At 49.3% G+C, this 13,368-nt stretch overlaps 1 protein-coding gene across 1 annotated transcript; it reads left to right on the top strand.

Annotated features, from left to right (window-relative positions):
- Nucleotides 1–148: 148 nt before the first annotated feature.
- On the top strand, nt 149–13,175 carry MAU2 (MAU2 sister chromatid cohesion factor). Its single transcript, XM_061347558.1, has 19 exons — nt 149–604; nt 699–716; nt 927–992; nt 1,613–1,708; nt 3,311–3,405; nt 3,682–3,709; nt 4,181–4,336; nt 4,872–5,018; nt 5,472–5,562; nt 5,828–5,931; nt 6,803–6,880; nt 7,410–7,475; nt 7,718–7,801; nt 8,549–8,598; nt 8,841–8,918; nt 9,337–9,448; nt 10,002–10,092; nt 11,592–11,719; nt 12,780–13,175. Exons 1-19 carry the CDS (start codon nt 164–166, stop codon nt 12,852–12,854), a joined length of 2,004 nt encoding a protein of 667 aa, XP_061203542.1. The 5' UTR covers nt 149–163; the 3' UTR covers nt 12,855–13,175.
- The last annotated feature ends 193 nt before the right edge of the window (nt 13,176–13,368 follow it).

Here is a 13,368-nt window from a genome sequence, read left to right as displayed (position 1 = left end):
TCCCAGCGACTCTCTGACGCCGCGGGTCTGACTACAACTCCCATGAGGCTTTGCGCGCTACGCCATTTCCCGGCGGGGCGGACTCCATGTCCCAGCGGCCCCCGCGCACCGCTCTTCACCCCCGCCCCTCCCCTCCCGCCCGTGTTGTCGCGGCGGCCCTGAGATGGCGGCGGTGGCGGCGGGCGCGGCGGCCCCTCAGCAGCAGCCGCCGCCTCAGCAGCAGCCGCAGCCAGCGGCAGGAGGCGCGGCGGGCTCCGGGGAGGCGGGCGGCGGCGGAGGTGGCGGTGGGGGGGCCGCCGGAGGAGGAGGAGGCGGAGGTAGTGGCGGCGGCGGCGCCGGCGGTGCTGGGCCCGCACCGGGTTCGGGGTCGGGCGGCGGCGGCGCGGCCGGCGGCGAGTCGTGGTACCTGGCGCTGCTGGGCCTGGCCGAACACTTCCGCACGTCCAGCCCCCCCAAGGTGCGGCTGTGCGTGCACTGCCTGCAGGCCGTGCTGCCCCGCAAGCCCCCCGCCCGCATGGAGGCCCGCACCCACCTCCAGCTCGGCTCTGTCCTCTACCACCACACCCGCAACGGCGACCAGGCCCGCGGGCACCTGGAGAAGGCGGTGAGCCCGGGGCCGGGGGGGCGGCCGCGGAGGGGCCCTGTCAGCGGGGCCGGCCCGCGGGGGGTGCAGACTAACCCGCTGTCTTCTCTTGCAGTGGTTGATATCGCAGCAGGTATCCTTTTCCTGGCCGCTCTCCCTGCAGCAGCCCGCATCACCCCAGTGCCTGGCCCTCGGCATGGGGAGCCGGCTGCTGGTTTCACCTCCTTCCCAGCCGGGTGCTGCCTTCCTCACGCATGCATTCAGCTGCGGGGTTGTTGTGGCCGTTGGGCTGGTGGTGTTTTCCAGGCTGTGTTTCATATTCACTTAACTCTGCCACTGCCAGATCCCGCAGTTTGAAGATGTTAAGTTTGAGGCAGCCAGCCTTCTGTCCGAGCTCTACTGTCAGGAGGTGAGTGGTGCTCTCGGCTGTCCTGGGCCTGCAGGGCCGTTGTCGAAGCTGTCTTTGGGCTCGGAGTTAGCGTGTTGCTGGTAGTAGTAGGGTTTACTCAGCTATGGGGAACAGACTTGAGCCCCAAAGTGTGAACCTGAAGCTGAAGCTGTGGTCTTTCTGATTGTGAAAGTTGCTGCTGGAATTGCACTGCACCGCAGAGGAAGTTTCCTTGGGCAGAGGGTTTCTTTAGCCCTTATTTAGACAAAGGCTCCTTTGGGGAGGGGGAAGGTAAACGGTTTTCTCAGGCTTTTGCTGTGTTCTCAGGCTATTTTTATACTTTTTTTCTCTGGAAAAGCTTTTATGTGTCTTTACTTCCATTAAAGCAAGTGTTTGCCTTTGCTCTCCCATGCAGGGAGAAAGCCCAGGTCAGAATAATGGCCGGAGCTGTTAAATAGAGAAGTCCTTTGAACATGCTTTGGGGCCAGTGTAAATGCATCTTACATACGTGGGCTTTCTTCCTTTTCACATCTTAAGGATCAGCACAGAATGCAACGAGTTGGGAAGTTGCTGTTGTCAGTGAGGACATTCCCAGCAGCCTGGGTTTGTGTTGACTGGGGGGTGTTGTGTTTCTGTTTCAGAATTCAGTGGATACAGCAAAACCTCTGTTGAGGAAAGCCATCCAGATCTCCCAGCAGACCCCATACTGGCACTGCAGATTGCTTTTTCAGCTTGCAGTAAGTGGTGTAGAGTGATGGAGCTGTTACTGTAGCACTGGGACTGGGGAAAAAGGGCTAGGAAATAGCCATATTCCCCTTAAAAAGAGCTTGGATGCCCTCAGCACCTCCCTGTTGCTAGGAGAGACAGAAAAATGACATATTAGTGGGCTCCAGATTGGATCTAGGTCACTTTTTACTTGCTGAAGGCAGATGAGGGGAGAAGGCAGCAAGGATCACCCCGTGGGCACTAGAACACAGGGGTTTGGAGGTGGAGCAAAATCAAATCCACCTTATGGCTTGCAGGAAGGACAAATGTTCCCTTAAAACCTGTTGGAATTGGAGTTTGCCAACCTGGAGTGTGCGTTTGATTATGTTCAAGGTAATTAGTGGGCAGGGATGGGATGAGGAGAGCAGCTGGTGCAGAGGCCTCTGAGCAATGTTACTCTTCCTGTTCTGTAACGTGCTCTGAGCGTGGCTTCAGCTGCACAGGTTGGACTGTCTTCACCTGTAGGAGCAAACTGGCGCCTGTTGGGATTTGGGGGGTTTAATGCTTCTTCCAGTCCTCAGCTGTGCAACTGCTCTTCAAAGTGCTGCTTTTCCCAAGTGCTTCAGTGCTCTGGGTGGGAAGCACATCCTGAGTTAACTGAGCAGCAGGAACAGCAGATGACTCCTGAAGAACAAGCCCTGTTTTTCCAGGTTATGCCTCTTCTCTGCTCCTAAGGAGCCTCAAGGTGTTTAACACAGCAGTTGAGGGGGTTAACTGCTCTTTCCAGTGGAGGGTGGGTTAGGAACCGATCTGATCTTTGAAGACTGTCTTAGTAGTCACCTGGACTTGGCTTTTCCCCCTTCCTGAGGAGCTTAAGCAGGCCAAGTCTGAAAATGAATTGCCAAGCTCCTTTGTATAGCTTAGGAACAGTGAATCCTGTCTTTTTCCTATTGATTAAAGGACAAATGCTTGCTTTGTCTGGGTACTCAGAGGAAGCTCAAGTGGTTTTCTCAGTACCTTCCTCCAAGAGAGGGTCCTTCCTTGAGGCTTCACGTTCTTTGCTATATTCTGGGTGCTGTTTCCTCTCAGGCCTTTGCTTGACCGCAGAGGCCTTGGTGCCTCTTGCACAGCCCTGTGGCTCCTACCCGAGTTTGGAGCAAGGAAAGAAGTTGGCAGGCAGGAGGGGTGGGAGGTGCTGTGGCATCAGCCTCACCCTCAGCCTTTCTCTGCTCTTCTTCCTGCTGGAAAACACCCTCCGTTGTTCCAGTGGAACAGTCCCCAGTTGTGTTGGAGCTCTTTGGCTCTGACCTGCACATGATTATAATGAATTACAACAGCTCTGTGTGGTATGAAACGGGGCTGAGGCATTTTCTTTGGCCTGGGGTAATGGTTGTACTTGATGACCTTAAAAGTTCTTTTCCAGCCTGGTTGATTCCATGATTCTATGTTACAGCCTTTTCCTTTTGGAGACTACCAGGTGTTCCTGGAAAAGGCCCCTAAGATCAGATCATACATTCACAAAGTAGCAGTTCAGTGCCCCTTGGGTGTAAAGCACAGGAGGAGCTACATTTGTAGCCATTGCTCATGGGGTTCCAAGGAGCATGCTGGTCCCTTATGGCCTTTCTTCATTTCAGCAACTACACACACTTGAAAAAGACTTAGTATCTGCGTGTGACCTCCTCGGCGTGGGAGCAGAGTACGCCCGGGTGGTGGGCTCCGAGTACACCAGGTGAGCTCCAGGGGTTTGTGCTTTCTGTTTTTTAATGTGGAGATATTGAGGTTTTATTCAGAGATGTGATTACTTGGGGAGGGGGGTACTGGCTGTGATCGAACTGTTCCATCTTGCTTTTGAACCTGCTTTCTGGGGCAGGTTCCTCAATGCTCTTTTGTCCGTTGCATCTGAGGGGGAGAATGGCAGATTTCTGGGGTTTTCCTCAGGCTTTCTATGGACAGTTGTGGTTTGAGGAACTGTTTCTATTGAGTTTGATGTTCCGTTTCATTTCAGAGCACTGTTCCTGCTAAGCAAGGGCATGGTAAGTTGGATGGACTATTTACTTATTTAACTCACCTAATGCACAGAGCTACAGAATGGTGAGAGACCATTTGTTTTAAGGTATTTGCATGCTTATATGTGCTTTAGCTATTCTGTTTTGTCCATGTGAGCAAGCCCAGTATTAAAATACCTCTGGGATAAGCCTGAAGTTTGCGGGATTCTGGGGAGGTTCTTGTGAATAGCTTTGTCTTTTATTTGCTTTTCTCCTTCGTGATGACAAAGACTTTTCTGCAGGGAGAAAGAACAACTGCAGCTGGTCCCTGGAGCCCTTGTAATTCGAGGTGAAGGGAGCTGGCCATGTGAAAAGGCTGGTGCTGTTGCAACAAGATGGCTTTGAGTCTGGTTTTGTCTTCAGGAGACCGATGCACCCAGGGCTCTGCTGTGGTTCTTCAAGTGTTTAAGCCATTTAGCACAAAAAGAATGATTTCTTTTTTCCTGTTCAATTTTACAGCTCCTTCTAATGGAACGGAAGCTGCAGGAGGTGCACCCTCTCCTTACCCTTTGTGGACAGATAGTTGAAAACTGGCAAGGAAACCCCATACAGAAAGAGTCATTACGGGTCTTCTTCCTAGTGCTACAGGTCACACATTACCTGGACGCTGGGCAGGTACCTGGGAGTTGTGCTTCTTCCAGTTCCATTGGGAAAACTAGGGCACAAATACTGCCCCAGGAGTAACTGAGCTGGTTTGGGGGGATGGAATGAGGAGGAAAGCAATGGCATTCTTTTCTTCTTCCTGGAGGAAAAGTACTGTGATCCACTTAGAGCCACGATGGCTGCTTTCACTTCCATGGGATGTTGGTGGAGATAACAGCCTTTGTGTCTGAATTTGAAGGACTTTTTGAGTGTCTGTGGGTTGATGGGCAAATATGAAGGGCTGATTTGGGTGACATGGTCTAGGATGAGGTGTCCCTCCCCATGGCAGGGGGTTGGAACTAGATGATCTTAAGGTTCTTTCCAACCCAAACTATTCTACGATTCTATGCTGCTTGTTAATCCTGGAAGTAGGCACTGGTGTGACTTATGCATGGTCTCATTTCCTGAATTTGGGGGTTATTTATTGCCTGGCAAGTTTTCCCAAGCAAGGAAGCTCTGAAACCTGGGGGCTGCAGCAGGTACCCGTGATGTGGCTCCTGTCCTGCAGGTGAAGAGTGTGAAGCCGTGCCTGAAGCAGCTGCAGCAGTGCATCCAGACCATCTCCACACTGCACGACGATGAGATCCTACCCAGCAACCCTGCTGACCTCTTTCACTGGCTGCCCAAAGAGCACATGTGTGTGCTGGTCTACTTGGTGAGGAGCATTTTCCTTAGTTAATGTATGTTATCAGTAATGAGGGATTGGTTTGGGATTGCTTGGAGCCAGTGTAAGGTCCAGACCATGCACTGCTGTATGTTCCACTGGCAGTTTGATTTTGCCACGGTATCTCAGAGACTGTCGCTCTCAGTGCTTGAAGACACTGTGTGAGAAGCCTGGCAATTGAAACGGACCTTTGTTCAAATCCAAATCATAGAATCAGGTTATTGATTTGGATGAGGTGGAGCTGTTTTGGCTTATTTTTACCACCACAGTGGCAATCTTGACTTCAGATTCCTGTAACTAGTCCTGCTGCTTCTTGGGTGTGATTATAAGCTGAAATGTGTCACTTTTAAGTGAGTTTAAACAGCTGGTGGCTGAGGACTTGTGGGAACTTCCCAGACCTTTGCAAAGATCATTCCTGGTAACCTCTCCTGTGTTTTCTGGCAGGTGACAGTGATGCATTCCATGCAAGCAGGGTACCTGGAGAAGGCTCAGAAGTACACGGACAAAGCACTCATGCAGCTAGAGAAGCTAAAAAGTAAGGATAAGGGTTATAATTCTGCAAGATTCCATTTCTTGTTGCTAATTTAAATTAAAACAAGATCACAGCAACTTTATTTAGCCCTCTGGGACAGCACTGTCAGTCTGTGTCTGCTCCATCAAAGAACTTCACTCTGGTTTATAACTGGGTGGTTACTTTGGCTACAGAAATCAAGTTGGGGGGGCTTATTGCTGTAGGTGTTGGACAAGGTGTTACTATTGTCTTAATTTCACTTACTGAGTTCCTTTTGTTCCCTTTCCAGTGTTGGACTGCAGTCCTATCTTGTCATCATTCCAAGTGATCTTGTTGGAACACATCATCATGTGTCGGCTTGTCACGGGACACAAAGCCACAGCACTGCAGGAGGTAAAGGGGTGTCAGCCTTGCCCTGGTTGTGGATAGAAGCTGTGATAGCTTGTAAACCATGGGAATTTCGGTGTTGAGGAGGATACTTGGGCTCAGACGGGGATTCCAGCAGTGTTAAACTGACAGGTACTTTCAGGCATGACGATGCTCTGGCTTTTGTGACTCTGAAGCCATGGAATTAGGCTCCTCTTAAATAACCCCTTTAAGAGCATTTGGAGTTGCTTATGGAGTCAACAGTGGTGGGTGCCTCCAGCTTCCTGATCGTACCTTGCAGTCTGACTCTGGTATCTTTTCCCTTAGCTCTTTGTGCTCCTGTTCTTTCCAAGTATTTCTGAGCTTTGAAGGTTCCCTGCCTTTCTGTTCCTTTCCTCCTCTCGCATAGTGTGGGGGAAGGAAGAGTGTTCTTTAATGCTAGATGGAACTGTGCTGCTTTGCTGGGATTGTAAAATCCTGGTTATGCATCCCTTACTTTGAGGACATGCTGCTGGATCACCTCAGTCTCTGTGTCAGCTCCCTCTTGAGTGCACTTGCAGAGTGGGGGAAATTCATCTGCTAAAAGAATAGTCGTTGGTTCTGGCTCATGAAGCTCCTACCCTATGAAAGACCTTTATTCCTGTTGTGTTCCAACTCCCATTCCCAGCATGGCAGCAGAGATCTGTGCCTGGCTTTGCAAGTGGAGCCACCGTATGGTGGAGCTGCTGCAAAGCAAAGAATCTGGTGGAACACGAGTGGAGCAGCATGTGCCTGGGCCCAGGAGCATGACCGAAGTCTTGAACTGATCCCTGCCACATCCTGTGACACAAGCAGATGGATTTGGGACATCAAATGGGATAAAGAAAAGTATCTTAAATACTTCTTTTTCTGCTACCAGATTTCCCAAGTGTGCCAGCTCTGCCAGCAGTCGCCCAGGCTGTTCTCCAACCACGCTGCCCAGCTGCACACCCTCTTGGTGAGTGCCTGTGAGCAGTGGTAAACTCTTGACTCTCTGAAGACCCTACCCAAGACTCCTGACCAGGAACTGAGCCCGTGGTGATGCAGCCCTTGAGAGCTCCTGCTGAGCAGTGGGGCTGCCTTGGCCAGTCCTGCTTTGGGGACTGACAGCTGAGTTGTTGAAGCCTATCAAAGGCTTAAATCCCTTCTTTAACTGAGTGATGTGTAGCATGATAGTAAGCATAGAAGGTGAATACACGAGGGCTATACTGTGCACATATGAGACGGTATGCTGTGGGAACTGTGTAAGGGGGAGAACTTATGTTTGAGTATTACAGGAAATGGGGGGTTTCTTGGCTAAATGGAGGGGGGAAGGTTACAAGAATACGCCAGTTTGAAGGACTTTGTGTATTTTTTCCCAGATCCAGACAAAACTAAGACCCGTTGGTTACCTTTATTCCTGTTAACCCCTGGGGTTTCTGTTTCTTTGTGGGGGCCTTTCCTTTTTGCATTCTTGTGTTACCTTAGAAACACCGTGTCTTCTGCAGGGGCTCTACTGCATCTCTGTGAACTGCATGGACAACGCAGAAGCACAGTTTACTACAGCACTGAGGGTAAGATGTTCTTCCCAAATGATTTCCTTAGGGATGCTGCAATCGGGGGGGTCACTGAGCAGTTGAGGCTGGAAGGGAAACCTGGAGACTGTCTCAGCTGCATTAGTTTGGGGTTTTTTTCTGTGCAAATAGAAATTCAGCTCAAAATATCAGCCACCAAACCTGTGTTTTAGATGGGTGAGTAAATTCTGAGTGAGATGCTGAAGGCTTTAACTGTGCTGTTGGTATCTTGTTCATTTTAGCTCACTACACATCAAGAACTGTGGGCATTTATTGTGACCAACTTAGCCAGTGTGTACATCAGGGAAGGCAACCGGCACCAAGAGGTGAGCTGCTTCCTGACTCCTGTTCTAAACACCAGCACTTCCATGGAGGTTGCTGCTGCTCTGCTGGGATTAGCTTTTCCTCTGAGCACATTGCAGAGCAGTGCCTTGTCCAGCCAGGCAGCTCCTGCTTCAGGGACTCCCCTTGCCTCATTCAGCCTCTTTGCTTCAGCTTCCATCTGTGCAGGGGGTTTATGAGATGACACAAACCCCAGCAAGGCTGAACAAACAGCCAGGAACAGGAATGTGCTGTGGTGCTTCAGTGCTGTGCCTGCAGCCGCAGTAACACCGTGCTCCAGCTGCCTCATCCCTCAGCAGTTCTCAGAGACACACTTGCATGTTTCTTGTGAAGAGGCTGTGAATGATGCTTTGATTCTTCACCAAACACACAGAACCCCTTAGGGAGCAAAGCTAAGAATGAAATACTCTGAGTTTCTTAGTTGATTTCTGGTTTAAATTCAAGAGCAAACCTGATGAAGCGTTCGTGGGGCTCTTGAACAGCTCAGCTCTGACAGGTACAAGTTTCCTGAGGAAATTCTAACATTGTCTAGAGAGTTCTATAAAGTCAGGGAAAGCCTATTTTGTATAAAACTTGCTTTTAGGATCAGACTGGGTGTGAAAACTCTTAATATTGGTATGTCTGTGCTATGACCAAGGCAGTGCAAGTGAACCTTGAGTGTGTTTGTGGTATCTCAGCTTGGCTATCTGAGAAATGCTGATCATCCTTTTATTCTCCTTCCCACTTTGCAGCTTTACAGCTTATTGGAAAGGATAAATCCAGACCATAATTTTCCTGTGAGGTGAGAATTCCAGAAGCTCTCCATGCTGCTGTTGTGTTGGTGATGCTAATACTGGATTTGTAATAGGCTGTTTGAAAAGAAAACAAAATCATGAACTTCTTTTGAAGGCAGAAGCTCTGCCCATGTGCTAAACGCAATCTTTTATTTGGAGGTTGGATTACTGGGCAATTCCAAGGAATCTGGTGTGTGCTGCATTGACCCCCCTGCAGCACCTGGATTCCGACACCTTGCTTTATCCGTAGCTCTCACTGTCTTCGAGCAGCAGCTTTCTACATCCGAGGTCTCTTCTCCTTCTTCCAAGGAAGATACAATGAGGCAAAGTGAGTATGAAAGGGTGGGAGAGCAAAAGGGAGACACGAAATCCAGCTGGTTAAGATCAAACTAAACCCCTTGAGGCCTCCCTTGCAAGCGTGCAGCTCTTTCTCCCTGGGGGTTTGGGCACCTTCTGTTTTAGCTGGGAGGAAAGCTTCAGGGAGCTCTTGGATTTAGATCTCTCTCGTGCTCCCTCTGCAGCAGCACAGAGCAAAGCTTTCCAAAGGAGGACTCTGTTACCACTTAGTTTTGCTAGATAAAAGGTGAGGTTTGGGAATGAAGCCCTTTGTTTAAGGTCACCTGCAGCACACAGTTAGTCCTGAGTGCTAATATTTGCCAATTGGATTCATTTAGTTCTTAATAAAGCTTCTTAGAGACTGGAGGGAAAGGAGAGGCTCTGAACTTCCCTTTTTGCTCTGGCTTAAGGCGATTCTTGCGAGAGACATTGAAAATGTCAAATGCAGAAGACCTGAACCGACTGACAGCGTGTTCCCTCGTGCTCCTGGGCCACATATTCTATGTGTTGGGGAATCACAGGGTAAGTCTCTGCTATTGCCATGTTAACGTTCCACTTGTCGCTTCTCAGCAGGACCTGTTGTGAAATGAGTGTTATTTTAAGGATGCTTGTTTGGTGATGCCCCACCAACAGTTGGCAGCTTGTTGAGGTACATGATTCCAGAGCTCTGTGGTTAATAACACTTGCACAGAGTTAAAGGTTTTCTACAAATGTGTGTTTCTATAATGCCTGAAATCACTTGAATAAAAGAGCTGAGTAAAGGATGAATACCGTGGTTCAGCTGGATTGCTTGGGAGGGAATTGTTGGGAACAAGCTTCTTAATTCTCCCCATAGAATGTATGAAGTGTTTCTGTTACCTCGCACAATGCCTAGGCCAGAGCAGAATTCCAGGCACCTTTAGATACAGTGTGTTCGGGTTATTGTCCCCTTCAGCACTCTCCCTTGTTAGTTACATGGCAGTGGTTGAAGTACACACATTTTGTCACAAATGGAACATCTCCAGGCCATGTCTGTTTGCAAGAGGGGACACAAATCATTCCTATCCCTTTCACTTTGCTGTCTGCTCTTCCCTAGGAAAGCAACAACATGGTGGTGCCAGCCATGCAGCTTGCCAGCAAGATCCCAGACATGTCTGTGCAGCTCTGGTCCTCAGCTCTGCTGAGAGGTAAGGTGGGAGAAGGTTTGAACTCCAGAAGAGCAGCAAAGAGCCTGGGGCTGGGGGTTGTGGTGCTGCCAGCACCTTAGTGAGTGCTGCTGCAGCCCTGCTCTGTGCCTCTGGCAATGCTGTCAATACTGGGGGGATTTGGGGGGCTGGAGGAACCCAAGGGTGAGAAGGCTCCAGTGTCCCCATGCTGGCAGCAGCTGGGTTTCTCGTGCTGTCACTTGATGGCAGTTTGTGATGCTAAAACCTGAATGGGTGTCCCTTGAGAAGGGGCTTCATTGGCACTGGTGCTGCTCTGCTTTTCATTGCAGTTCCAGGTGGAATAAAGGTTTTGCTTAGGCTTTGCTTCTGTTTATGAGCTTGATTCAACAACAGGGACTGTTACAATGGTTGGACTCAATGAGCTTAAAGGTCTTCTCCAACCTAAACAGTTCCATGGTTCTATACTTCATATGTAAATATTGTTTCCTGTGATCCAGGCTGGCCCCAGGATGCTTTGTTCAAATATTGACCAGTGTCTTGGCAGACTGTCAGCATTAATGCTGCAAGTGATTTGCTCTCAGTACAAAATACAGCAGCAACTCTAGCCCACAGCTTCAATGTGTATTAAACTGCTACGTTCACCCTGCTCTGTTCTGAGCACTGTGGGCAGGGCTTATTTGCTGCTTTGCTCTTTCCTTTGCTACAACACTGCTTCCAGGCAATTGAAAGGACTTTTCTTACTCATGTCCAAGTGGTAGTTCTACAAAACATGCCAAGAGCCCAGTTTGAACCTGCTGTGGCTGAAACCTCACCCTGTGGACCTCTGGGTGTATCCGTAGCCTGGGAGCAACGAGAGGCAGTTTCTGCTTTGGTATTTCCAAAGATCTTCCTCTCTGGAACTACCTTCTCTTGAAGAAAAGGTGCCTAATGAGGAGTAACAGGACACAACCACACTTCCATCCGTAGGAAGTGCAGCAGCTCAGCCCTAGCCACGCTGTGCTGCTCATCATTGATACCTAACACATGCCTGATCCTTAGTAGGTTCCCAGTCTGAAACCTGGTTGAGCTGATCGCTGTGAGTAAACCTCCCAGAGAACAAGACACGAGGAGCAGCTTTCGGTGTGTGCAGAGCCAGGAGGGTGCTGCGGTTCCCTGAAGGCGAGGATTTGCATGGAAAAGAAGTGGAGCTGCAGAGGGAAAGCTGCGAGTCTGTCCCGTCCCCGCTAGATGGGGCTGGAAGCTAAACAGCCAAATGCGAGCTGCGCTTGGGTTTTTATTGGGGTGAGGAGTTTGCTGCCTCCTTCTGGAGCTCCTCAAATGATATTATTTAATAGTTGGAAGCTAAAATAGCATCAAAAAAGGCAGGCTCCAGGTTCCTCTGCTTCCCGTGGAGGTTTTCATCTGATCTGACTTGAGGATATGATTGAATCATCAACGAGAGCGAAGAGCCTCCTCTGACCAGAGGAGGCCAGTTGGAGGCGGGTGTTTCGAGGTAAAAACACGCTGCTCCTGTCTTCCAGACCTGAACAAGGCCTGTGGGAATGCCATGGATGCCCATGAGGCAGCACAGATGCACCAGAACTTCTCCCAGCAGCTCCTGCAGGACCACATTGAGGCATGCAGCCTTCCTGAGCACAACCTCATCACGGTAAGCAAGCTTCCTCTGGTAGCTGGGAGCAGTCTGGAGGCAGAACAACCCCCTTTGCTTGCTTTTCCTGTCCCTTTCCCCTGCGGAGCATGCTTCTGAATTGCCAAAATTCAGCCTGCTTCCTAGTTCTTCAAGAGGAGTGAGAACAGAAAGAGGAAGTGTGGCGCAGTTAGGGCATTGTTATAAAGGTATTTGGTGGGGAAAGTCTTTGTTTCTTACTAGTGTTTCCTTGATACACCAGGACTTGTATATATGGTTTTTAATGCCTTTTGTAGCAGGTAGCCACTTCATTTTGGTGACAGCTACTGCTTCTGAAAGGCACTTAGTGTGTTCTCAGGTTTAGGTTTGGTGTTCAGGTGATCCACTCTGTGCTGGGGAATGCTTTGTTGTGTGCTGCTGAAAGTACACTTCCTGCTGCTACTTCAGCATTCTGAGTCGGGGTTTTGGCTTTTTCGAGTTCTCTCTAAATCTGGATTTCCAGTTAACACCATGAGATGTCTGCAAAGCCACTGCCTTAAGGATTCTTTGCATTTCAACTATTGAATTCCTTCCTGACAGAAACGTCTGTAACACTGGTTTTAAAATACAGAATGGTTTCCAACTGGGCAATGGCATAAGGCAGTTTACTGGTATGAACTGAAATCATGTCCAGTTATGAGAGATGGGAGGAAGTTGGTGTCTTCTGGGGAGAAGAAAGCGGGTGGAAAGGCCAGTAGGAAGATGCTGCATGTCGGCTTTGCCTGCAGAGGGACCCTGAGATATGTAGGAATGAGGGTGCTTCTTACGGGCACGAGTCATCTCTACCTGTAAGAGCAGGAAATGCTTTCACTCCATCACCTCTGGCCCTGGATTCAGCATGGGAGGTTTGGAATGAGGGGCATGTGGAGTGGCTCCCAAAGAAACACTCTGGGATGGGAGCTCTAAAAACAAAGTCAAACCTGATCATCAGCTTCTCCAGCTGAAGTCTCTCATTACCTGCAGGCAGTGGAGGGCTCTGGCCTGGCCTGCTCCCTCCCCAGGCAGTGGCTGTAGGATTTTCATGCTCTTTGTTGTCTTGCAGTGGACAGATGGACCACCTCCTGTACAGTTCCAGGCCCAGAACGGACCCACCACCAGCCTGGCCAGTCTCCTGTGAAACACAGTAACTGACACCAGGACAATGTGTTTAAAAAGCAAAGGAAAAGCCACCAAGAAATGCCAAAAAAAAAAAAAAAAGAGCAAAAATTGATGCAAAATCTTTTCTTCAAAGAAAAGGCAGCAAATTCCTCTTCTAGTGAGGGCCTTGTAGGAACCAGATTGCATAAAGACAACAAAGTACATTTCATAGACTTGCAAAGTGAGAAGGGCATTTTAAGCTGCTTTTACATAATGTGTGTGAATATACAGCTAGTGTGTATATACCTACTGGTTTTAATCTGCTTTCCTCTTACTGAGAAATAAGATTTAGTCCCAAGGACACTTGTTCCTTAAGTTCTTAGATATCTTAACTTTTAAAAGCCGTCACAGGAAATGAAGAGGACTCAGTTTTAATACCACTTGTAGCCTAAATAGAAAACCTTCCCTGGAGTATGATGCAGGAATCTGCACCCTTCCACTCCTGGGAAGAACTGGGTTAAATCGTGAGTTGATTGTAGAGTGCACTAAAGATC

This window comes from Neopsephotus bourkii, unplaced genomic scaffold (genome assembly GCF_033783945.1).
Source record: "Neopsephotus bourkii isolate Nb327-2 ecotype Australia unplaced genomic scaffold, CSIRO-AGI_Nbou_v1 NB_2, whole genome shotgun sequence".
Taxonomy (NCBI): domain Eukaryota; kingdom Metazoa; phylum Chordata; class Aves; order Psittaciformes; family Psittacidae; genus Neopsephotus; species Neopsephotus bourkii.
Note: the sequence above shows the minus strand (reverse complement) of the source record. Positions and strands in the feature narration are given on the sequence as shown.